Here is a 27,531-nt window from a genome sequence, read left to right as displayed (position 1 = left end):
CTGCCTGCAACTCACTCCTCCACCAGGCTACCAGTACTAAGCTCCACACTACAGGGGATCAAGTCTTCTGCTCTGCTGCACCACACTTGTGGAACAGCTTTCCTAATCATCTGAGGGAAGCATAGACCCTAGACTCTTTTCAAAAGGACATAAAAACTTTTCTATTCAGGAAGGCTTATTTAATATTTTCTTCATGCTATGTATTCTATGTTAATAATACTGTAGCACTTAGAGTTTTTACATTGAATGAACATGCGGTATACATTAAATGTATCATTATGATTATACTGTATGTGCATGCACTCATATACATGTGTAGACATACTATACTCACACAGTCAAATGCACTGTACAGCATTCATACACACACAACATATATTGTATAAGCCCACAGGCTGTCTCTTTCATGCAACCCAGACAAACACACACACTCACACACACGATATACACCTTGAAGCATCCCCATCTACATACACAGATACACGTATATATATACAGATATACACTGTAGAGTCCTATGCTCTCACATACACACATTCAGAAAGGAGATCAAATACTGCAGTTAGCTACATGACTGACAGAATAACATAGAGAACTTAGAACACTGCAGGGTAAAAGTACTCAACCATCTATTATTAATAACAATGCCCAGTCAGAACATTTTGGACTTAACATGCACGTCAGACTGACTGCAACACAATCGTGAAGATTGATATACACACAAATCCACTGCCAGTCAAAAAGTAACTAATGACCCACACAGGGGGTTATCATATCCAAGTTATTTACTTTGCTACATTAACGTGCATGTATGGGAGGCCACTAATGACTGAATCCTGGTGTGTATTCTAGTGCTATTCTCAAAGGAAACTGTTGTCTTTTTCAAACATGAAAAGGGAGGACATTTTTCTAAAGTAAGGTCAATGTTTTTCCTTCTATCTAAAAATCACTGTGTGAACAATGGCAAGCAAGGAAGAGACATTTTTTTTAAAAGCACATTATCGAGCCAGGAAGCTTGCAACAGACATTTTACGCTGCTGTCATGCTTTCATGTTTAACAAAGTTGAATTTTCTGGCTCTTCTCTTTCTCCTTCTCCTTCTATGATTGTATGCTAATGATGATAAATTACAAGTACCAAATCATGTTTTTTAATACAGTAGTTCATTGCTTTACATGATTATTTAAGACAGTTCTACATTGTTATGATTAGTTGCAGCAGACATTATGGTAGCTGTAGAAGTAGTAGTTGTAGTCGTAGTATCCTTTGCAGTGATATGTTTGTGCTATATACTTATAAAAGCCTGGTGCTCACTTTCATTGAGGTAAATAAACGTCCCAGCCATTATTGCAAGTATTACAGTATTCTAGTCACATGCCATCTCCACATATCCACCTTTTGAAGGTGACTTTGAAGTGGAATTTCCACTGGCAGAACACATTTATTGGATGTATCAAGCGTTTAACCTCTAACCCAAACCCAGCTTAGTCACCCGAAGGTTTTTAGAGGTATACAATTAGTGTGTGTGCTTATGCGTGGCCAGTGAGGTACATTTATGCGCATTTATGCATATATACATCTGTGTGTGTGTTTTTTCTATGTGTATTTGTTTCAGCTCATCCTTTTCTTTTCTCCTTCTGTCACTGACACAGACATACAGATACACTGACAGTAAATAGATACTAGCAAGGTGCCACATGGGACCAAATGTTAACTTTGATACCAATTCTCTGTCAGTCAAAAGACCCAACTACTACATTCTTTACACACACTATACCTCTTGTTCACTGGAGATTATCTACTGCTTCCTTCACTGCATAAGATGAAAAGAGCCAAGAGAGACATCGCTGTGGCATTACTCATGATTGTTAAGATGAGAAAGCAGCTATCACTGGTGTGCAGAGTTGGTCAGTTTGATCACCACTGGATTCAATGTCAACATGAAAAGAGCAAGAGGAGGAATGAGATGGGATTGAATAACTGAATCAGTCTGAACGGTAGTGGAAGAAAGAGCAGGAAATGGCTCAGACAGGAAATGTGAGGGGGGGGGGGGGGGGGGAATATAGGACGGGAAGAGGAGATTGGGGGGGAGAAAGAGAAGGCATTATATACGATTTAATGAAAAAGTAAGTAAGAGCTGGAACAACAAAGGTAAAGACAGGAAGGGCCAGCAAGGGAGGTGGAGGGGAGGTGGGAGTTGAGCACAAGAAAGAGATAGAGGGCTTTCATTTGCCCACTGCCAGTTTGCGCCTTTCTGCACAGCTAGTGATAAAAGAGCAAGCCAACAGAGTCCCCTAATCAAGACAAACCTTCACCCCAAGCAGATGGAGTGAGGGAGGGGGAAAAGGGACACAGAGAGAGAAAGGATAGAGGAAAGAAAGAGGGGAAGTGCCATTTGGTCCATATGAGGATGCAGGCAGGATTTATAGAGTGGTTTGCGGTTAGGAGATACAGAGAGATGAAGGAATTGGGTCTCTGGAGTCGCTGCAGGCAAGGTGCTCTGCTGAAATCTTCAGGCTACTTAAGTGGAGAGAGATGTGGGGGTGTCGCTGTGTGCAGGTTTTCGCTGAGTGCTGTTGGGAGATGTTTACGACAGCCTAGACACACCCCATTAATAATATTGCGAATGAACACTGCTTGTTTGTATGTGTATGTGTGTGTGGGGGGGGTGCGTGTACGTGTGTGTGTCCCTGTGTGCATAAGTGGTCTACACAAGCTCAGTCAAGCAGGACAGAGCACGTCTGAAGATCAGAATGAGCCTGGCAGAAGATATTGTTGCTGGAGTGAGGCTGCAGTTGCTCGAGCAGCTCACGTCTGACTGGAGTGACGTACGCAAGTCTCTGTCGGCTTATGCTTGTACAGAGTGTGTAGGTGTTGTAGGTGTAGAAATGTGGATAAAAGAGTTTAATTCTCAAGTAAGATTAAAGAAATATATGCCTAATTCTTACAAAATGTACTGTTAAATGTAAAACAACATGGTTTCATTCATGTAGAACGTTTAAAGGTATGCTACGCGAGATTTGTCTGTTGCACACGCCATTCAAATTAGGCCCCTCATCCCCGGCTCACCTGTTATCTTGATATATTCATGACACAGACAGAGAGCAGGGGAGAAAGACAGAGGAAGTGATGTAACCTGGTCACTACACTATGAGTCCTAGCCTCACATTCTGTGCATTGTTATTGACTGGGGGCTACAATCCCACTGCCCAAAGGTTAATGCCCAAAAACCCTCACACATCCAGCAATATAATAAGAAAATACAGGGTTTCTGCAGATAAATAAACTGCAATAAAACTCGAGTGGGTCATAAATGATGACTTAGAGGGATTATTTTTGTATGAGTCTAAACATTGTTTTTATGGAAAATCCTGCATATGATGCCTTTAATATAAATAATATAGTGAATGATATTAAAGTGAATTTAACAATGAATCTCTGAACAATTTTATTAAAAAAAAACATTTCAATAAATGTCAATCGTATAAAATGACAAAAGCTTCAACTAATAGTAAAATCTATCATCAATCAGCCACAGCCCTGTGTCTTTAACTCAAACTTTAATTGAATAAGACAAAAATATCGGAAGTACTGAAGCACGTCACATTCACCAAAAAAAGCCTTATCTCATAATTGACTTCCTATCTCATAATTATGAGGAAAAAAATATCATTATCTTCTCGTAATTATGAGTTCGCTGATCTTGTAATTAGTATGTGAAAAGGTTAAAGTGGTTAGGAATCATTGCTGTTTTAAAAAGCAAGGGCATGATGGAGCCACATGATTTAATTTGATTTCCTTTCCTCCTTGGTTTCAGACAGTTGGAGATATAAATGTAAATGCAAAATGTGGATGGTATTATTACTAGTGTGGTATTCTATGCTTTGAGTGAGTAATCAATCAGATGTCCTGATAACATAATGCTATTATATTGATATTAGCATATTGACTTCACCATATTTTTCTCCAATACAGTGCGCCCTCAAGGGTACTTTTTTGATTGAAAGGGCATCCAATTTTGCACTTCCGTATGTTAAACTTAGGGTAACCCTAAATGGTACTTTTTTTCCATTAGAAGGGCACCCATACAGAACCTCAAGCTCGCTCCATTACAATGGCATAATAGGGCAGTGCATTACATCCTCTTCACTAAAGGGAACATCATGTTTTCTCACTATCTCTGAAAAGATACTCCAGTGGAGAACTAGATTAAAAACCGGAACCATAAAATATCTCCCTAAGAGTCTGCAACCAAGTTAGAGGCACAGCTAGCTTTGAGCTAGTAAACATGAGTATGCTATCATTTTGACGTTAAGTGGATAAAATGTTTGCTATGAGAGTTTAGCAGGTCAGCGTACTAAAAAATTGCTAATTACAACTAATTATAAACTACAGCTGAGAAAAGGCAATTGTATTGACCAGAGTCAGACTGGGAACTAAATTTGACCCTGACTTTTTTGAATTTCGACTGGACCTGCCCCATTTTTCTCCAACACAGGCACTTCTAAGTTGCATACATTAATATCAGGCTATTTAAAACATAAATTTGCTAAGCAATAGATATCAAGTTGACACCCTTACAAGAGGTGTACTTTCAGGGTTTCATGAAATAATTCATTAAATAAATAAATAGCCAAGAAGAGGAAAAGTCGGCACAACAAGAGGATATTATTTGACAGTGGATATGGGCAACCCAACACTCATAGCACATAGGCTAAAATCGGATAAATTCACAAATAAAACAAATATAATCATATGTCACAAATGTGGTCTATGATGAAACACTGTCATCAAGACACAAAGTAACCAAAACTTAATTTTCACACTGGGCAAAAGCTTTCCTGTGATGATGTGGAAATGTCAGGGCTATTTATAGGCAATCATCTAGCACTGTATGTGCAACTGATCTGATGCAAGTCAAACATCAGGCTTAACAGTCAGGAATTCGAACAACTGACACGATTAAAACGTTATTCATTGGTATTGGCTGTGACAAGAAGCATGTTTGCACCCTGAGCCGACCCAAGTTTGAATTTTTGTGGAGGTGTACTGAACAGCGCAAGCAGCACTCCAACTGTTTGATGTTTTCCTGACCTTGAAACTCAGAGGATCAGACCACAACCTGTCAACCCCCCCCGACTACTGATCAATCAGATCACTGGAAAAAAAGAGTCATCATTTCCACAGGATCCCGACAACAAAAGTCCTGAGTTTTCAATAAAGTGAGGATTGAAAAAAGCACGATAAATATATTATTATAGGTCATTGGATATATTTTTTTTATTTCCACTCTGGTTTTAAACAGAGCTTCTAATAAATGGAAAGATCCTTTATGACACTAAACACATAATGATGATTTTAGCTGCATTTTAATTGTGCAAAGTTGATTTTATCCCTGGAGTGACAGCTGACAGTGTGGATGACTTTACATTCTGATTTCATCACTTCAGCTCAGAATAACATTAGACGACTGTGTGATGATAACTGGAAATATGGACGAAAGCTTGTCTTTTATTAGAAAAATAATCCACACACAGTTAATTGGCTCCCATGATTATAAATGCAACATTTGGGTCAGATAGACCTCATCAGTCATTAACTACTTCTCCACTCTTTGCTTGGTAGCAGAAACAGTCTGGCATTACTTTTAAGTTTTTTTTTTTCATGTGGCACATTCAGAATGATTTCTTCATCACTCAACTAAATGGCACAAAGGGTTGGAAAGACCAACAAAGAATACTCACTCCATACTTATCATACATAATACCTATGTTTCATCTTCTTATTCTGTTGTATGATTACAAGCTGTCGTTTACATATACTTAGTTGAATATTAATTTGTGCTGTCGCTGAATCTGAAGTTGTCTGCAGGCACTTGGAAACACCTTTTTATCTCATATTACATGTATTTCATTCATGGTTCTGATTATATCGCTCTTAATTAACAATTCCGCCTCTGTGACGTGAATGCGCTTGTAGCTGGATAGGAAAACATGGAGTTGACTGAGCTGGCTGATAACTGTTAGGTTCAGTGAAGTCAGCTAACGAAAAAATATCCTGGGTATGCTGAACTTGCTTTGTGGTACAGGCCCCAGGCTACTACAGTATAACCACACACATCTGACTGGTTGGTTATGTGTTATACTGGCTGTGAGAGTAGTATTTAACAATCACCACAGCCACTGGTCTACATTCACCTTCAGCCTTTTCACACATTGCTGCTGAGCCGCACATATACATGAACCATAATAGCAGGTGCTGACGGAGACGCACAGTCCGTACGCCTAAAACACACCACTCTGCGCTTGTTGTGGCACTGGGGGGGTAAAATAGGGCCAGTGACTAGCCAGCTGGCATCATTAAAACAAAACAGCAAAGCACAGTGGCCTTTAACAGCGCATATAATAGCGTGTCCTACCTGTGAGAAGATGTGTCATCAGTACGCTCTTCTCTGCCATCCTGTCTATTATTCTCTGAGTGTCCAAAGCCTTATGAATGTCTTCTTCTGTAGCCATAAGCATACGTCCAGATGTAGTGCTTTGCAGTATATTTACGTCCGGAGCTCCGCTGTTGACGTGAGCTTAAGTTTGTAGTATCACCTGATAGAGGTTGACGTGCACCTTTCAGTCGTCCTCAAGCAGCGGCCTCTTCTTCCTGAACCTGCTCTCCAATGGAATCAGCCAGGTCATCTTTCCAGACTCTTTCCTCCTCCTCCTCCTCCTCCTCTTCCTCTTCCTCTTCATTTGGCGTTGGAGAGGTAATGTTATCACTGCTGGATAACTTTAACACTAACATGATTTTGCGTGACAGTGTCATCGATATTAACTTATTGCTGTTAACTTAAAAAATATATTACAGCATCAGCCCCCCCTTCCCTTTTTTGTTTCTCTTTGACATTTTCTGCACCATATTTTTGCTTTTTGTGACCTTTATCCATTTATGTAAGCAGGAGGGTAATTTCGACGCAAATTCCTCTCTGTCTGACTTGATTTGATTATTTCCCGCTTGGATGGACGCATCCACTTGAAGGGGTGGGCGGAGGAGGGCGGTAGCACTTCCAGTACCTGCCTGTCAGTACAGGTAGCCTATCGACTGTGCCACCCCTAGTCAGATGGGCTGATCCAACATCCGGCAGGTTTCATTTTTTCCCACATTGCTGGAGGCCTTGCTGCCCCCCCAGGTGGTCCAGTCCATCTGCCATTTACCTGAATTGTCAGATTGCCAGCCCTAGTGTGGTATTGGCCACATTTGATATATATACTAATTAAAATATCATTGGTTGCAAAACAGATACTGGGTGGGATGGGTTTTTTTTTCTTTTTTTAAATAATGTAGCAACAATTTAAAAAACCTAGCCTATATAAAGTGTTTTAGTATAAAACTTGATGTGCACGGGTGTGTCTAAGTGAGTAGGTGTGTGGGGGATTTGAATGACAGCTTTGGAACTTGAAGTTTGCGACGGAATAGGCTATCTGAATGTCTGAAGGGAAGAATGAAAACAAATGACAAGTGGCTGCCCACTTGTATTTCCTTCTTTGACTGAGTGCTCTAAAGAAATTCGGATGGAGATCAGCTGATGACAGAAAAAAGCTGTCTGTCTGCTGAGAAAAAAAGAAAGAGGAGGAAGACGTGCTGAGACAAAGCAATGGGCTCGGGAGAGAGGCCACAAGATAAAGAGAAGAATGGAGTGAGGCAGAAATTGAACGAAAGTGAAGGGATGGAAGAGATAAGGAACGGACTAAATGAAGAGGAGACTAGCGGCAATGATGGGAGAGAAATGTCCTCGGACAGAGAGAGTGGAGGGATGAGAGGGAGGGAAGAGTAGAGAGGAGAGGAGAGGAGGAATAACGGAGGAGGGAAAGGGAGGGTAAAGGAGGGCAAGAGCAAAGGGAGAGAAACTTAGACAGTCTTTGTCATGTAGGAAGCAGAGTGTGACAGTTACGTGAACCTTCGCTATTCTCTGTTTCTGTCCGCAAACCCCATCAGGCTCATACACCTTGACAGCCCCAACACACAAACACACACACACAAACAGCTGCCAGGTTCAGGAAAATCACACACACACACACACACACAAAAACGATTTTGGCATGTCTGCGTATTTGACTGCAGAACAGATGAAATGAAACAAACAACCCCAGCAGGTCTGGTATAGCAATACATTTCTGAGAGGGTCTTTTTATTCTAAGCTGAGGGAAAGATTTCTTTCCATTTGCACCTGCGGAAATGTGGGCTGTAATGCAAAACAGATGCAATGTCAAAGTCTGGGCAGGGTATAGGGCAACATATTTCTCTAGCTTTCAAGTTGTGTAATGATACTTGTGTAAGAGTGTGCCACTTTTGCATTAAAGCAATGAACAGTGGTGGAAAAAAAGTACTTAAATCTGTTACTTACTTTAAAATATTATGGTTATATAGTTGTATTGCTCTAATCACACCGATCTGCCACAACAGTAAAACCACTGACAGGTGAAGTAAATAACATTGATTATCTTGTTACAAAGGCACCTGTCATGGGGTGGGATATATTAAGCAGCAAGAACAGTCAGTTCTTGAAGCGGATTTGTTGGAAACAGGAAAATGACTTTGACAAGGGCCAAATTGAGATGGCTAGAGCACTTGATTATTTCCAAAACGGTAAGTCTTGTGGGGTGTTCCTGGTATACAGTGGTCAGTACCCAACTGGGTCATGGGTGCCCAAGGCTCACTGATGCACATGGGGAGTAATAGCCCATCTGGTCTAATCCCACAGAAGAGCTGCTGTAGTACAAACTGCTGAAAAAGTTAATACCAGGTATGATAGACAGGTGTCAGAACACAGTGCATTGCAGCTAGCTGTGTATGGGGCTATAGCTGCAGACCGATCAGAGTGCCCGTGCTGCCACCGCTGAAAGTGCCTACAGTGAGCATGTGAGCATCAGAACTGGATGATGGAGCAATGGAAGAAGGTGGCCTGGTCTGATGAATCACATTTTCTTTTAGATCATGTGGACAACTGGGTATGTGTGCATTGTTTATCTGGGAAAGAGATGGCACCAGGATGCACTATAGGAAGAAGTTCAAGCCAGCATAGGTTGTGTGATGCTCTGATTGATGTTCTGCTGGGAAACCTTGTTGCAGACCAAGTACACCATTCATGGCAACAGTATTTCTTGATGGCAGCGGCCTCTTTCAGCAGGGTAATGCACCCTGTCACACTGTACTTGGCCTCTAAATTCCCTAGATCTCAAACCGATCGAGCCTCAACTCGCAACTTACAGGACTTAAAGGATCTGCTGCTTGTCTTGGTGCCAGACACCAGAGGACACCTTCAGAGATGTCAAAGAGTGATAAGTGAGCATGGAGAAGATGGTCTGCATCATGGACTACAATGAGTGTTTTGCCACTGACATTCTGTTAATGGGGTCAGGGCAGGTAGGAATAGAAAGTCTAATTATTGTTGATGTGGTGGTTTATTATTATTTATGTGGATTATTACAGAATCTGGAAGAGTGGTGTCAAAATAGATTCCATAGCTGGAGAAGGATGGTATTCCCCTCTTTTTTATTGTTTCTCATGACACTGCCAGTAAAAATGTAATGACACATATTACAGGTTGATGGCTGAACTAGTATCATGTGTCCTGTCGTATCCTCCACGTAAGATTTAGGGGAACCTTTCTGAAAGCACAGGCAGAAATGTGATAAAGTCTGACAAACATTTTTTTTTAAATAGTAAAAGAAAAGTAAAAAAAGAAACCAATGGCATTAATTGAGAGTGACATGGGAAGGGAGAATGGTATACAGGTGAGGATATAGTATTAAAAAGCTTCTTTATATAAAGGTATATAACAAAAGGTACATGGACGTTGACCTTTCTATGTCTAAATCTTGAGGTACTCCATGTGGCAGAACCAAAGGTCCAGGGGGTTGTGTTGGACCTACTCCTCCCATGTGGTGTTTTCATGCGTATAAGGGATCTATAATACAATAAGAAATCACCTCAGGGTGAGCATAGCCATGTGACTATAACTTAGGGGAATGTAACTGTCTGTATGAAGCACAGTCAGGTAATGTATGAGCATATTTGAATCCAAACCCCCCTGCAGCAAGTCTAGAGGGTAGAATCGAACTTGATTCTATTCCACCACTTACGTCAGGATCAGTCCAAACTGACAGGAATTGGAAAGTGGGTATGACAATTTGTCATTCTATATCACTTACTAGAGAAAGACAAGTCGGAGGACAAGTCGATGACATGCGTCATGATGCCATAAATGTTGACATTTATCCTGGAAGTCTATCTCCAGCCCAGGGATGGGCCAGTCCATCTATTTCTCTCCCAGTAACAATTCCAATACCTCAGTTCAGTGTATATTTTAGCTTTGATTCAAAACCAAATTTTCCCAGATTTAAAATCTGTAAACCTCACTCATAGAATAATTTCCATATAATGTAACATGAGGCCTGGGATTTCAGTGATACTAAATCTGAGTTGGCAGCCTGCTGTACCAGAATAAATGTATCTAATAGAGGAATAACTTATTCTTTATAATGACATTGACGAAGAAACTGTATTCATGTTCAAGGTCACATTTGACCAATACCGTATCTAGTTATGGACTGCATAGGCCCCGCTACTGACCCAGTGTATCAGATTGGTGCATCCCTCCTCTAGCTCTTCCTGTCCTTCCACTTTGCACCTCACTCGGGTCATGAAAGACCACATGCTAACATTTGTTGGGGTCTGACAGGGGGTCGGGCTGTTTCAGCATGCCATGATGCCATGGCAGGACCATAATCTCCTACTGATTAGACAGTGATTATATGCAAAGACATAATTGTCGTCTAGCCTAATCCTGCTTTAAGATTTGCCCACAATTCTGGAGTGAGAATCTTCTCAGACTGTGGCTGTAATTATCGAAAGTGATAAAAGAGGGAAAAGACAAGTTGATATGAGAACTTGATCCTCTATCTATTCTGTATCACAAGGGACGCCCCCACCAGCTTTAGCAGTTTAGTGATTTGTTTACCAACACAAATACTATACCAGAAAAGGCCTAGGATGATGTATTTGCACAGTATTTGCTTAGTACTTGACAAAAAAGTGGTTGATTCTGATTCCAGCTGAAGCCTAGTAAACCCATAAATCTTTTTTTTCCAGAGGGCATCTTCCCTTTGGCTAACTACAACTGCCTCACTGCAATTTCCAATACAAAACACCAAGTTAGACTTTAGTCTCCTCTTCAGGCTGTTGCTCTCAGCTCTGTTATCTATAGAATATGTATTTACAATTCTGTGTCTCCTCTTCCAGGCTACGGTATCGGCCTACCCCAGGGCTCTCCTTTAACCCGTAATGTGTCAGAGTTTGTGAGTCGCTACAAGTCAGACGGCTTCATGGACATGCTACATGACAAATGGTATAAGGTTGTGCCCTGCGGGAAGCGAGTCTTTGCAGTGACTGAGGTAAGTCATTGGTGGGAGAGTTTGTTCATTTATTGTGTACGTGTATTGTGTGCAAAGCAAAGCCTTCTGCCGCTGTACTCCTATAAATGAGTCTCCCTTTGGGACACAGACAGGATTGCCTGCCAGCTATGCACACATATACTGACAGACACATTTATACACACACACACACACACACACACACACACACACTCACTCACAATGACAAAGACATACAATCATTTAAACTCAGGCCTATTTACCAACCTTAACTAGAGTTTCCGGCACATACTGTCTGGTTGTCGATACTTGTGTATCTTGTGTGTGCAGCTGAAGAGTACTCTTACTTCTACTACTTCTTACCCTGCCTTATCTTTCCAATCTTTTTAAACAACTGGGAATCAGAGCCCACTGTCTGTATCTATATCTCTTGTTTGTGAAAAGAAAAGCTATTCAACTCCCCTTGGCCATCCCTTTTAAATCCCACTTGAATGAAGTTGAATCATATTATAGCAAGAAATGCAATTACACAGTCATAGGTTTCTTTAATGTAATGAAAACCTTAACTTCACCCTGCATCAGGAAGTTATTACTATTCCTCTCATTTGAAGCCCAGAGAGTGGGACACTCTCAAACAATGTAGGCGTAAGTATGATCTTGCCCTCTGGATTGGGAGCAAAAGGAGGTCAGTTTTGTCACTGATGAATTTGTTGAGTCAGCACAAGGCTAATTGTCATCAGAGGCAGTGCAGAAATGAGCTGGGTGGAGAAAACATGATTAGAGTGCATTGGAAAGGCTGGATACTGTCTCTTCCACTTCCTCCAGGCTCACGAAAGTCTCATAAGAGATAAACGTTGTGTCAGAGGGGATGTGGCCAAACCAATGGGAACAAACTGCTCTTGAATTAACAATCGGCTCTTATTACCATCTCCCTGCTAACTGCTGTTTCTTTCTATTACTTTAAGTTTTGCTTTGCCCCGCAGCTCTTTGGGCTTGTTCTCACCCCTGCCTTTCTTCTCCATATCCTTTTCTTCCCAAACATGTCTTTTTCGCTGTTCCCCTCTCCTTTCTTTATTCTATTCTTATGGGCTTACACAGCCAAACTAGATAAACAACAGCAGAATATCAATTGCACACTCACAAAAAGTGGTCTAAATGGTAATTATGTAAATACAAATCATCAATCTCTTTATTTCCCTTTCTGTCAGCTAAGTCTCTACTAATCTGTGTCACTCCCACAACCTCTCTCTCTTTGTGTGTCAACACCGCCCCCTCAGACTCTACAGATGGGGATCCAGCATTTTTCAGGCCTTTTTGTGCTGCTGTGTATGGGGGTGGGTGGAGCCTTACTGACCTTGGCAGGTGAACACACCTTCTATCACCTGGTCATCCCTCGCCTCCGGCGCACACACACATTGCAGTACTGGCTACACACCAGCCAGGTGAGTAAAGACACACCCACACACAGATGAAGTGCATTACTGTATGCTGGATTTGTCTCTTATGCATGCACACTTTCTGCTTATCTGCAAAGTCTCTCTCTGTGTGCACAAGCACACGCCAAGATGCTTCACAAACACAGATTTCCGTCTGCCATCTAGCCACAGGTGTGTGTGCACACGTACATGAGCACAATCACACACATTCTGCTGAAAGTAAGAAGCTTTCACCCCCTGGTGTCCACTCTTTTCTTGAAGGTGACATGCGCCCTCTACTGTTAGAAACTCATCATGGCATAAATATCTGTTAAAATTGAGTAATATCATGTTTTATTGGACAAGTTCCAATTAAAAGTTTTGATTTTAAGCTCAGTGTATTAATAAACCAATTAAAAATTTAATTAGTTAAATAATGAATGCCCTGTGCTCTATAAACAAGTTAACTTTACTTACTAATTTACATTAAGTGTTCCCATCAGCAGTGCTTTACTAATCAGTTTATGACTCATATGTAATTGTGCATTTTTTGTCTTATATATAATATATTCTGAGAGGATTTATAAACCTCTTACACATCATCAAATGTCCTTCTTCAAAGTCATATCTTCCATCATTTATACCTCTATGCAAAATTAAAACGTTTTTTTTAATCACTAATTTTTCAGATCTACATACTACAAATGGATGCAAATACAGTGAATAAAATCTGTAGAACTGTATTCTCTATCTGCAAATTAGACTGTTTGAGAATTGCTGCATTTATGACAACACACACAAAACCAAAGAATCCACAAATTTGAGATTTAAAGGTCAAATTTTTTTTGTTTTTTGTGAAACTCAAGCAATTACCAAATGAGGTGCCTTCTGGTGATATTTTTGAATGAAAAATGGAACCAGAAGTTTTAATATCAAGACTGCTCACATTTGTTTGCTACATCTTCTAAAAGGGCAACAACCACTCTTGGGCTGCCTCTAGCATTCATCACATTACTAGCTCAGCTATCTCTGAGGATGGCATCTGAGTTAGTTCCTATCCAGAATGAAAGTCTCCTGTTCCTTTGGATATCCTTTGACATACTGTACATACACACAAGTAAAAATGAAAGCGTAGTCATTCCCTTTGATTTAAGAGGTTGGTTTTGGTTTCAGTCTAACCAGAGCACTTCAAAAAGGGCTTAAGCAATTGATACCTCAACCTCTCTATCAGAATTTTAAGCAGAAAAGAATAGTCTCTTACTGAATTACAATCATTTGATTACATTATTCAAAGGAGCACTACAGCGGGATTTGTGAGTAATAGCTGTCACAGATGTTCTGTGCAACTGGCTAAAATAATGGCTCTCAGAAATTCTAATTTATCATCCATTCTGATTTATTTCAGAGCTGATGAAGTGATCACAAAATTTGCATTACTAATCATAGTTCTCTTGTGTTTTTTTCTTTCTTCTCTAATTACAGAAAATACACCGAGCTCTCCACACCACATATGAGGACGTAGGGAAGGAGCTGACTGGCCTCGATCAAAAGTAAGACCGACGTGCACATAAATCACAAAGAAATGTCACAGCCAGAATAAGCCGGTTTAAATGCATCGATATATTGTTCAGGATCAGTACATGAGGATATATTTCATTATTTATGCCTGGCAGTAATTTTGTTGAAGGATTAAGCATTTTACCCTTGTGCCACCTACACACCTGGCAGTATTTCAGAAAATATTCTTTTAAATACACGCTATTTCATCTTGGCACAACACATCACGTTGTCTCCATAAGTGTCTAGAGTAAAATGTCAAAATCTGCCTCATTCCGATTCATGAATCTACATCAACTTTTTGTTTTTTTTTGCACATTTTATTATGTATAGTGAATCTCAAACAGACGTAATCCTTGTATTTAGTTTAAAAAATGAAAATAAAAATTTCTGATCGAGACAAAGAAAGTGTCAGCCTTACTAAATAATTTCAACACAATTTTATATCTAAAATATAAAAAATGTACACTTAAATATATCTGCTTTTACTGTTTGCTTGCAGAAAAATGTATCCATGTGTACTGCTGTACTGTATATCTCACTGGGTGTATGTCCTCTGTTGTGATCTTTCTCTCTTTCACTAGCCCCTCCTCTTGTATCTCAGAGAACTGCACCCTACACAGGAAACAGCATTATCCTCCTCCCCCATCTCCTCCCACATCCCTCCCTGCTTCCTCTACAGCTGGGGACACTGTAACCTCCTCCTCACCATCCCATGAGCCCAAGGAGAAACGTGTACACTTTGACCTGGAAACCCTCCACAGCTACCGCCTGCGCACACACACCGCCTCAGTGCGCGGCAGGCCCGGGATGGTTGGCCGTCCAGGGCTTGGCCTCGGAGGATTAGGGTTGGGCAACTTTGGGAGTTTTACCTCCCCTCCACAGATTAGCCTCCATGCCAATGGGGGCCCTGCATCTGCATTGGCTTCTACAGGCTTGGTGCTCTCTCCCCTGGGGAGCAGGGCCGCTCAGACCAGCCTGTGGGAGGGGGAGCTCCAGGAGCTGCAGGGGAAGATTGAGACGTTCCGTACACAGCTGAGAGAGGCTCTGGCGAGGAGAGCTGAGATCCAAAGCAGCCTGGAGAGAGAGAGGAGTGGACTTGTGCGCAGGGATACCAGTCTGGAAAGGGAAAGGGACAGACAGAGGATACAAACTATTAACACTGATAGAAGTAGCTCGACTCAGTCAAAACTCCCTGAGAGAGACAGGACCAGCCAACTGCAAACCCTGAATAATCAACAGACAGGGCGGGCTAACCAATCAGGGGGTCCTGGGACTCTAGAGCATGGGAGGAGCAGCCAATTAAACACAGTTAACAGTTTGGACAGAGGGAGAGCCCACCAATTACGCTCTGTTAATACTCTAACAGAAGAAAGGACTGTCCATTCACGCACCTCCACCAGTTTGGAGCGGAGTCGTGTCACCCAGCCAGGTGCTGGAAACATAAGTGTCCAAGCACGGAACACTTCTAGCCTCGACAGACAAAAGATTAACCTATCACGCACTCTGAACACTTTGGAGAGGACAAAAGCCAACCCATCAAGTGTAAGCAGTGGGACTTGACTGTCTTTCCGAGCCCCTGATGTGTAGGTTTGTGGAGGGAGTAGTACATTTGGTGCTTGCATAGCTGCGGGAAGATGGCTTCAGTTATAATGGTTTAAGTTTGTGGGGCTCTTGCTGAAAAATTACAGTATATGTTAACTCACACCATTACTTACCACAACCTAATAATTTTCACACAAAATTGTTTCCACACTCACTTAAAATTGCTACTAAAAACCTTTAACTACAACATAAGAGCTGATAAAATGTTTACATCATCCATGAGGTCATAAATAAGCAATGCCATTTTGTGAAATGAAAAGCAAAAATGATATCAGTAACATAATACATCATAATACAAGATCAGCCGAATTTGAATGAGCCCTTGGTAAATCTAGCAATGCAAAATACACAGTGCTTATTGTGGAAACCAGTGGTTCACATGTGGAACCATGAACCACAGCTATCTGACACATAAAAGCCTATCAGCTGCATTAAAAGATGGTCTTTTTCACTGACTGAAAAAGCCTGCAAGCACATACAGACATCAGTGACAAGAGCACAGAAAAATCAAAGTTGGCCCAATGTGTAAAAACAGCAAGGAAAACTATTTGAAAATGCACATGCAACAGCTGTGTTAACAAAGTGCCAGAAGAAGGAGTTATGGATGCAAAAAAAATAGTATATCTGAAGTGATTCAAGTAAATGTTTCCCAAAAATGTGAGTGATAAAGAAAGGAAGAAAACTGTGAAGAGTTTCTCAATCCTAAAACAATTTACTTGATCAATATCAAAAATGCCTTTTGTGTATTGACACCTTGTATCTTTCTGTATATTGTACATTGTCGTTATGTCCCCAAAATAGTCATAGCAATATCCCACCCTTCTGTCTTTTAAAGTGTCAAGATTGAAAAGTGTCTTGCAAACTGAGCCATTGAGACTCAGCCTGTTGAGAAGGTAATTTTCTCCTATGATGACATAAGTGGCACATCAAAAATGGGAATTTGACTGGGCTTTTTTGAAAATTAATGAAAGTGGAAACATGTTTGTTATATTGTCTGTAGTGGAATGGATCCAAGCCATGTGGACCCAAACGCACACCTCCAACCCATGTTGTGGCTGGTCAGTTTCGTAAACTTAACAGGTACCATGTCACTCAAACAGTTTTTCCTCCTGCGTTGTTACTTTGAGTCACAATCATCATAAGCAAAGCATAGATCAACAATATATAATGATATAATAACTTTAACATGCTTATTTGGAGCCATGCTAAAGTACATAACAAAATATAGTCTTGAAGCTGTTTCATGGGACCTATTAATTATCAGATTAGCCCAAATTTGTAAAACACCTCCATACATAAGGAGGTTTATTTCTTATTAACATTTGCACATCTGCATGGCCTTTGGCTCAAGTAACCAAACAAGTGCCATTGATTTGAAGAGAATTTTCCCAGCATATTCATGTTGAATTAACTGGCAACATAAGTCTGGATACAGTTTTGAGTCCAGTGACTGCATCTTGCATGAAAGCAAAATTACAAGCCACTAGTACACTGCAGATTTGAATAAGCTCTGATATTTGAGACCTCGTGTTTTTGGTTTTTCATTATTGTATTAATAACTACAATAGATGTATACTTTTACACTGCTTTCACTCAGACAAAGCATAATATTTTTGCATTCTACTAGAACAAAATTAATGTTGATATTTTTAAATATACAGTAATTTATTTGAATGAACAGAGGGGTCTCTCAGAGGCTGACTGTACTGGGACTCTTGTTCAGTTATTAAGTCAACCACCAGAGGGAGGTGTATTCCTGCTTCCCGCGGCTATGGACACTGAAGAGTTTGTGGATTAAGCTTTTGTTCTAGCGAAATCACTTAAATAAATACATTTAAGCAATTGACTTATCAACAAACAGTGACAGATGTAAGCTGCATTTTGTCCAGTTTGTGACCTTTGCAATTACGACCTTTGTAAAATCACTCCAGCACTCTGCAATGCAATGTCAGAGTGATACTCAATCTTATGTGATTATGATCTGAACACTTTAAAAAGCAGGTGTTGCGGGTTTTGCTGTCCCATAGGTCCGAGATACAGACAACTGATATCACTGAAACAGAACGTTAGGCTTTTATGATGGTACTGATGTACATTTAAACGTTTCAAACTTTACTGTGGTGTGAAGTGGTTGTGTTCACATGCCATGGTGTCTATGAAGAAAAAATATTTTAGGTATTTATAGAGAAAGAGCTTGTGGTACTGGATATTTAAGCAAATACTTTTAAAATTACCCCTTATAAAAATTGTATCAGCATTTATTGAAATTTTATCATAATGATCATTCTCATGTTTTGAAATAAACATTTATATACTTATTCACTCGCATTTTTGACTGATTGATGACGGAAGGGATAATATACTGAATACTTGTGTTGTCCAAGTTATTTAGAGGATAGTCATCATGGTAAATTTCAGCCCCCTCAAACCCATTTTAAATCCATTAACTTGCTAATTTTACTGCCGATGTCATTAAATCAAATGTTGTTTTAATGCTTTTTACATTATCAAAATGTGTGTCTTCCTAGAGGAGTCCAAACACACCTTGGATCTTGGTCAAATGTACAAGAGCATTAGCATATCAACCTCTCAGTTCACCAACAGTGTCAAACAGAGCGCCATCAACCAAAACTTTTATACTGGATGAGCTTTTATTGGAAAGGATTAACAGGCAAGTCTTCATGAATGTTTAGCAGACATGAAGGAGCATACCTGATTCAGCAAAAAAGAGTTAATAATGATAATATTCATAATAAACAAAGAGGAAATTAACTTTTTGATAATTATTTTTTATCATTAAGTTTGTATTACATTTGGTATTGTGTCATTGTCCATGTTTATGTGGAAATGATGTAGGTTTTTGTTTTTAGGATTTGTCTCCTCTCCCACACCTGTGCCCTTTTAACTATTATTGTGCATCCAGTGTAGAAATATGAGTCTGTGCTGTTGCATCTTTTAGCAGAAATATACACTTAATGTGTAACAACCTTTTTGACAAGAACTACTATATTGAGTTTTAGGGGGAATTTTATGACGTTCGCTCTCATTCTAATGAGATTCTTATGCTGCGTTTGTATCGATATTTCTGGTTTGGTCTTAATCAAACACTGTGGTAAACACTGAAAATCGGCTCACTTGCTATTCCTGCTCCCTAGCTCTCATTTCCAGTCATTCAATTAACAATTTATTTGTAATATAGGTTTGGTCTCACAAGCAAAAACCAGACCAGTTGAGTCTCCAGCAGAAAATCGTGAAGCACAGTTGTGTGCAATGTGTTGTTTACCCACTCAATAACCTATATAGTGCATCTTCAGAAAATGAACATTCTCTGATCCATGCAAACACTACACTGTACAGCGCAGTAATAGAGTTGCATAGCATTACCTCAAGTGAGAAAATCTAAACAAGCTGCTCTAAGTCAGCCTCAAAGACTTGTGTCTTTCCGGTGGTTTTTGGGGATAGAAAAATATTTATTTTTTTTAATTGACAAATTAGGACTCTAGGATCAAATGCTATTGCCAAGTGAAAGGAATCTAAACTGCCTAAGCTTCATTAAGTTGGTATTTGTCTTGAATGAATAAATCCACACCTAATATAACACCCACTATAAAAAAGTGTTATTGTGGAGCACTTAAGCAATTGATCTTCGTGGGATTTGTCAAGGATTATAGGGTTCTTCTGGTCTGGAAATTGATAAAATGTTAAGCCCCCCTTCAATTACCATATTAAATTTTAACTTATTGGAGTCTATCTCACATAATGATATCTGCATCAGACACAAGCCTATTGAAAATGTAGGGCTGCAGCACAAAGTTACAAGCGGACAGGTGTTATTGATTGTTTCCTTCTGATACAATCCGAGAGACTTGTCAGTATTTGTGAAGCCACTTGAGAACTACTCCACCCAAGAGCATAATAGTATTGTTTAACTTGTTGTGTAATGACAGCTTTCAGCCACACAGCGGCACTTGAAACTGTGCTTAAGCCCATGAATGTGGAGTGTAGAATGGAGACACCTGCAGAGAATGTCTTCACATTATAACCATTTTACTGAGTGTGTTGGACACACACACACATTCAGTCATTGTATGTGTATGTGTGTGTGTGTGTGTGTGTGTGTGTGTGTGTGTGTGTGTGTGTGTGTGTGTGTGTGTGTGTGTGTGTGTGTGTGTGTGTGTGTGTGTGTGTGTGTGTGTGTGTGTGTGTGTGTGTCGGGTTCATTAGGTATATAGTTGCATAGCCTAGTTGTATATAGTTGTGAGTCAGTCACAGTTGACGATCATCCAATGACGTGGTGGCCTAGATAACACAGCAGAGCAAATTATTGTTGCACATTTCATCTGCATTGATTTATAGTCTCATATTTATATTACAGGGGAATGTTTTCTTAACAACGAAATTATAGTATCATTAATCCTCTTTTAAAATATAATTTACTGTCTACTTTACCACTGAAAATTGAGTACTTCTATGAAACCTGACACACAGTGGAGGAAGAATTGAAACTGATACCACAAAAGATTATTCTTCAGTACAAAAATGAGAGCTAAGAGTGTGTGGGATGTTTGAAGAGGATGAGAGAGACATGGGAGTTGCATGCTGATGATTTAGTGCCGGTGCATCGACCACACTGTATAAAGTGAAGATAATCACACGGTGATAAAGCCAATCAATCACTCTTTCTCTGCACTCGCACATGGTTGGATTCTCCTTGTTGTAATAAAATAAACAATGGGCTCTTTGTCAGGTGTCTTCAGTGCTCTCTGGTTGCACTGAATGGGTTGTAAAAAAATCAATCAGAAACCAATCACAGAATTGTGTGGGTTTTCATAGATGGCTGAGTAAATGTGTCGACATGCAGAGATCTACCTAACAGGGATGCTTTCGTGCAATAACAAACGTGATGGGTGTGTTTGTCTCTGTGCTTACCGTACACTGCTTCAAACTGGAGCCAAATCTGCACATGCATGTAGTATGTATGCACTTGCATGTAGCCTTACCCCTACATCATCCATGAAAAACAAGCCATGTGCCGCATGTGTGAGTGTCTGCATGTGGCTGCGCACATGCATAAATGTGTATTTCTGAATAGGGAGACAGTCGGCCTTTTGCTCAGATGAGGTAATTGGGTCACATGTGTGAACAGCAGTCAAGAAGAATTTTAATCAAACTTGAGAATCCCCAATGTACAGCCCTCCCGGCAATCAATTATGATGCAGCTGGGGTTAATGGTAAAAATGTGCTGATAGTGTGCTTACTCTGTATTAAAGAAAATATGATTGTGATGTCTGCATCTCACAGGTAACAAAGTGTACTTATAATGATCAAAAATTACCATGTATAGTGGATTATTTTACTCTGTGGATGAGGGGAAAAAAGAGTCCTGAACCACCTCACATGTCTCTCTCCCACAATCTATGTATCACTTTGTCTAGTAGGTAAATAGGAGCCAGGCATTGTGAGTGATGAGTTTATTAGCTCCTGCCAGCTGTGACCAACCCTAGGGTATTGGGTATTGGCTGGGTGGTGGTGTCGATGTGTATGGGGTGGGATCTCTGGGCAGGGCAGGGAATGAGGAGGGGAGCAGGAGGGGTGGGATTCTGAGACGAGGGAGTACCCCATGAGAACCAGAGAAACTCCCTGGCAACCGGAGACAGGATCAACACTAAATGGGGCGCCCCCATTCATCTAGCACTGAGCAGGGACACAGAGCCAAATGACAGAGATTGAGAGAAAGGAGAGGGAGGCGGTGTGGGTGCTCCTGTGTGCAAATATCTGAATGAGTGTAAAAGCATTGGAGGCTGGTCAGTGGGCGACTTCCTGCTCTGTGCCTCCTGAAATTAGCCTGCACAGATATTAACATACATTACAGCCTGCATGTCCCTGAATGTGTCATCACACTTTTATACCAGTGATTGACACTGTGGAGAGAGGGGGAAACGTGTGATTGCTAAATGGATGTTTAAGTCCAGTTTACCCCTCATTAAGAATTGATAACTGTGGGTGCAGAAAATATCTCCTTCAGGGAAGATCTTTTACTAACATGCACAAACGCACCTCAAACACAACATATAGCCTACACGTTTTGATGTCATTCATGATGAGTCAGGGAATCACAGAGCTGTTTGTGAATCTGTGATTCCCAGTGTGAATGAAGAGCTATTAAACGGTGCGCACCGGATCCTCCGGGGAAATCCAAATGCACCACAGTGGTCAGACGCCTGCCACACCCTTCAAGAGTAAACAAAGGCAGGGACATCTGAGCATTCATCCCTGGAAAGATAAAGAAGTTCAGGGTCAAGAATAATGAATCTGATGGTATTTACATAAGCATGATGTCTTAAAGGGATCCTCAAATTATAATTACAGTTAAAGTGGCTCTTGCTTATAGATGAAAGGTTATCAACAAAACCGACCCCTAGCTTTTTAAGCACACAGGCTCAGGTCGCGTTTACTCCACACAAACAAACGCATACATTCCAAAATCTACCCCTTTGTCTTGGTCGCCACACGGCGGTAGCCCCGAAACAGGAATTCAGCAGGGTAAGGAGGAGAGAAGTGTGTATGTAGGGACCAGACTGTCTCCTCCCCCCACCATAAGCGCACACACCACACTCTCTCCTCCCCCTGTATCCCCCCTCCTCCTCCACACCCCTGCTCGTCCCCCCTTCCCCTCATGCCTTTGTGTGTGTATGTGCGCGTTGTGGAGCTGGCTGCATATCCGAAAACCGTGTGACGGATGCTTTGCATAGAAAATAAGCATTTGGGGAATTTCTTATTTATCTGCGTTATGCGCTCTGGAAATAAAAAGAAAACCTTCAGGTGCAAGTTAAGAGGAGGAACCGGGTGACGCACGTGAACCTCACTCATTCAAAGCCTGGAAACAGAAAGGAGAGGGACGCGCTACAAGCGAGTGCCGCAAATTGGACTTTACACCATCAGCAACCCTCCTCTCTCTCTCTCCTCTCTCCACTCTCCTCTCTCTCGCCATCCCTGCTCCTCCTCTGTAGGGTTCCCCACTTACTCTCATCCAACCTTAGCTATTCTCCCAGTCTCCTTCAGTGATCCCAGAATAGCCGTACACCGGAGCGCTCTCTGTGTATCAGTGGGGTTTTTTGGATTTCGGGGGTGACATAGTAGAAACTGGAGATGGATTAAAGGGACGGTGCACCGCAAAACTGGAGCAGCACGCACGACCACGCCGGGGGGGAAGGGGGCGACGGGACTCGGTCAATTCGCGGAGCCCCCGGGACAGAGGTGAGTGCTCAATGTGTCCGGTAGTGTAGTGGCTCTCTCAGCCGCATGCAGCCCCCCCCTGCAGCAGACTACCTACCGCTCCTCCTAGCACGAGCTGGGAGGCGAACGAGGAGAAATCAGCACATGGTTTTCACGTTTCCATAATTGATGATCTCATACGCAAGCTGCTGATTTCTGCTTGTGGTGGAGTAACAGCTACAGTAAGGCTATCAATAGCCTCTATAATATTGTTTCTCTCTCCTTTGATGTAGTTGCACATAAAAAATGTGATGATCTAGAGCAAAAAGCAATTGGAAGGAAATTGCATATTCAAAAAAAAATGTGCCATCATCATCCATGTTTATACCAATTCTTAAAATGTACATAAAGATTAAACAGCTGACAATGGTGAGTCTATAATAATATAAAGGAGTTGAGTTGGTTTAACCCTCCTCCACATCCAGTGGAACATATGGCCCTTTATGTCTCTCTGGCTGTTTAGGGCCCTGCAGTGGACATGCTTTGCAGTAGCCAACAATGTAACTTTCTTTATGAATGAATGAGTACACAGTGAATAAAAAATGGATCAGCTGTACTATTACACTTTATGTTCTCTTCATTCATTTCAAGATCATTTTTGTAAAAACAAAAACAAAAACAACCCAATATATTTTTGTACTTTGTATTTTTTTTTTATGTTTAGTTGATGGCCTTTTCAGGAACACTATCCATCAATTAATTTAGTTGTATACTATACTATACCACCTATGGAGTACACAGTCCAATGGCACAAGAAATGTACAGTTTTGGAGGAAAATCAATGTCTGATGTTCAGAAGTGATGACCTATGTATAATCAACCAAAACATTTTGTAATTGGACATAAGTGGGTGCTTTTGCATGAATGTAACTGCAATACAAAATTCCTAATGTTATAGAAAAATAGGACTGCCACTTGTGCTTGAGCACAATCAAATACAAATATGTTGGTTTTAAAAGTGATCAAACATTCATATGAACATTAGGGGTCCCATCATGGGGTCCATTTACAGACTGGTGATTGATAAGCATGATAACTGCTGAATGGAAATATTTTTTCTTGTCCTCTTAAATCAACTCATAACACAAACACTAGTACTATTGTACTATACCATGCAGTTCTGAGGTACGCAATGATATAGTGCCAAAATAATAAGTCAATAAAGTCAATCAATATTTATTTGGTCTATTTATATTCACTTTTTTGATTATTGGTTAATTTTTAAGTAACTTTTCAAGCATAGACACTTAATGATTGCTGGGTCTTCAAATGTAAGAATTTACTGTTTCTCTCCGGCTATGAGAAACAATGATGGACATCATCACTATTTGCTGATATTTTACAGTCAACACAGTTCATTGGTGAACTGGGAAAATAAATGTCAGATTAATTGATCATGCAAATACTTAGTAGTTGTTGCAGCCCTACAATAATAACTACCAAAGTATGCTAGAATATACCGATGGGTGTCAAATTCAAGGAAAAAGCCCTGAGTAAACAATTGGAGAAACCTTCCAAAATTAGCTGACTTTATTAAATATAGGGCACGAGGGTTACTGAATGGTTTACTACTAAGTACGAAATAATGTGATTCATATGCTTCCATCCTCAACTCAATTAAATAACTACGAGATGTTGGGATATCTTTTTGAAAAGAAGTATCTGTTGCTCCAGTAGCCTTCAAGAGAGTTGTAGAATCAATGCCAAAGAACACTGAAGCCATTCTGGGTCTTGTTACAAATGCACTACTGCATGTTACAATATAACACAGCATATAGGTCTGCTAGTCTACTTGTATCTGTCTCAAACACCCCGCCCCCATCCCCCGTGTTGGTGGTCACAGAGTCGTGTATCTTCCTCGTCGTCTCACAGACTGACAGACTGTTTCTGTCCACCACAGGCTCTACAACTCACCTCATTCACACACACATACACACAAACATGCATACACACACCACAGATGAGGTGTACACAAATTTCTTTGACTATACACACAGTCAGACGCTTCCACGATGTTTGCACGAGCAGAAGCGCACTGCAGCTCCAACTACACACATTTTGCAGTCACACACATATAATGTGCCCCAGAGGACAAATGCTGTTGTGATAGATAAACGAGCGCCTTTCTTCAGTAAAGAGGCTCATTCTGTCTGTTTGTGCATGTGTGTGTGTGTGTTGTGAGTTGGGGTGAGGTTTAAGTGCTGACTGGAGTAGGTCACTGAGACCAAGCGGCTGTGAGAGTGAGATGCAGGACCCAGCATCTTCCTAAGCTGCTTTCAGCCACACTGGAATCAATCCATCCCTCCCAATATCCTCCCGTGTCTCTGATCCTTACACCCCCATCCCACCCTTCCTCCCTCCCATCTCCCACCACCACCAGTCGTACACATTTACACAGACACTTGAGCTACTCTTTGGCTTTTTATTTTTTTCTTTATGTCTTTGATCTCCGCTTATCTTGTCCCTAGTCTTCTCCTCTCCTCTCCTCTCCAATACATTTCTAGCGGTCATGGAAATTAGACTGTAGAAATCTTTGATTCTCTGTGCCTTACACAGCCTTAGGGTCAGGCCCTCTTATCTTAGAGAAAAATAGAGACAGACAGAAACAGAGACAGAATGGAGGATGAAGATTAAAAAAAAAGGAAGAGGTAAAGGTAGAGGGAGAGGTGTGAGAGAAGAGAAGAGAGATGGGAAGATGGAGAGAGGTAGAGAAAGCAGAGACAAGGATTTTTGGAGAGATAGTGAAGAAGTGAAAAAAAGAGCTGCCAAAGCGAAAAAAAAACAGCACAAAGGACAAAAATGACAGAAAAGAGAGGCAGAAGATGACAGACAGCAGTTTTCAGCAAATATGGCTTCTTTTTTTAAGGTGTGATGGGTGGTATTTTTAGAAGCTTCAGACTAGTTGTTTTTTATGTTCATATTTGACCATTTGTGTGCCTAAAAAAGGGGAATGCAACAAGATAAAGGCCAAAGCTCTCCACTGAAACCCATTCTGAAAACATCGTTTTAGTTGGGTCAGCAGCTCTTTGACACAGGGCCAACAAGGTTTCAGTGCTTGTTTTAGAGACTGACAGCTCAGAGGCTGAGCAAAATTAGATCCTCGCTTTCATCATATCGGCCAGTATGCAATTTATATATAAGTCGAGACTGAAACGACCACAGAAAACAGAGATATCAGTCGAAAAAAACAGTAACATATAGAGAACTGGGGGTAAAGTGGGACATGAGAGAGATGTAGAGCGGAAAAATGTGGGTGAAATGAAGGCAGACTGGTAGGATAGATGGAAGGTGATTGTGAAAGAGTGATAAGTAAATTGGGACAAGGAAAAGGACAGAATTGGATAGAGGACATACAAGTGGAGATAGGCAGACAGGCAGAGAAGGGGAGAAATAGGGAGCTGTAGCAAGAGCTGTGAATATTTAACTGTGTTTAGTTTTCCATTTTGGCCCTTGGCTCTTACTCTCTGAGGCCTTCTGTTCGCCTACAGGTTACTGATGCCAGAAGATGCATGTATTTGTTTAAGTCGAGGAGTTTGTGAGAAGGAGGAATTAATTGAGTGTTAAAGCTTCCTTTTGAATAAGACTTTAGTCTTTTTCCGTTTGAGGAATTCACCATGACCTAGCCTTCACATGTGAGTAAAATAGAGAGTGTGGTTATTAAATGTGCATGTGCAGAGTTATACGCCTAATTACTGATTGTGTATGGGTGTGCAAAAACGAATAATGTACCTCATTACCAAGCAACACTATAACAAAATTGCTCAGAATACATTTTAATCTGCCTGAGTGTTTATTAACATAAGGTCACATTTTTCAAATGAATGCACTAAAAGCATTTTAATGGTCTGCAATCTTTTTCAAAAACATATCCTCACACCTGAATATGTGACGGGTACATCAGAAGAAGGTACAACTTCTTCCACACACTGTCTCTCTGACTGCTGGAATATTTATCAAGTATATGTACAGCATCACAACACTCACAACACTATATATATATATATATATATACCAGTCAAAAGTTTGGACACACTTTCTCATTGAAGTGAATGGGAAGATGTGTCCAAACTTGTGACTGGTACTGTATACACATGGGAACTGTCTCAATCATCCAATCAGAGGACTACAGTAATTAATTTGACTGATGAGCATCTTGAGCTAACACCAAGCATTCACATGATGGAGATTTAATGTTTAATGTATGAGATTTTTGATAAACTGACACTTCAGCACTTCAACTTTTGACCTCTCTGACTT

General features: G+C 40.6%; 1 protein-coding gene across 1 annotated transcript in view; it reads left to right on the top strand.

Moving 5' to 3' along the window:
- Positions 1–15,957, top strand: part of grin3ba (glutamate receptor, ionotropic, N-methyl-D-aspartate 3Ba) — a 70,968-nt gene extending 55,011 nt beyond the window's left edge. Inside the window, exons 9-12 of the mRNA XM_062440353.1 lie at positions 11,292–11,443; positions 12,700–12,864; positions 14,320–14,387; positions 14,979–15,957. Coding sequence (XP_062296337.1) covers positions 11,292–11,443; positions 12,700–12,864; positions 14,320–14,387; positions 14,979–15,957 — 1,364 coding nt within the window. The remainder of the gene's footprint in view (positions 1–11,291; positions 11,444–12,699; positions 12,865–14,319; positions 14,388–14,978) is intronic.
- The last annotated feature ends 11,574 nt before the right edge of the window (positions 15,958–27,531 follow it).

The sequence above is a fragment of the Scomber scombrus genome, chromosome 19 (assembly GCF_963691925.1).
Source record: "Scomber scombrus chromosome 19, fScoSco1.1, whole genome shotgun sequence".
NCBI lineage: Eukaryota > Metazoa > Chordata > Actinopteri > Scombriformes > Scombridae > Scomber > Scomber scombrus.
This window is presented reverse-complemented; position numbering and strand designations above follow the sequence as displayed.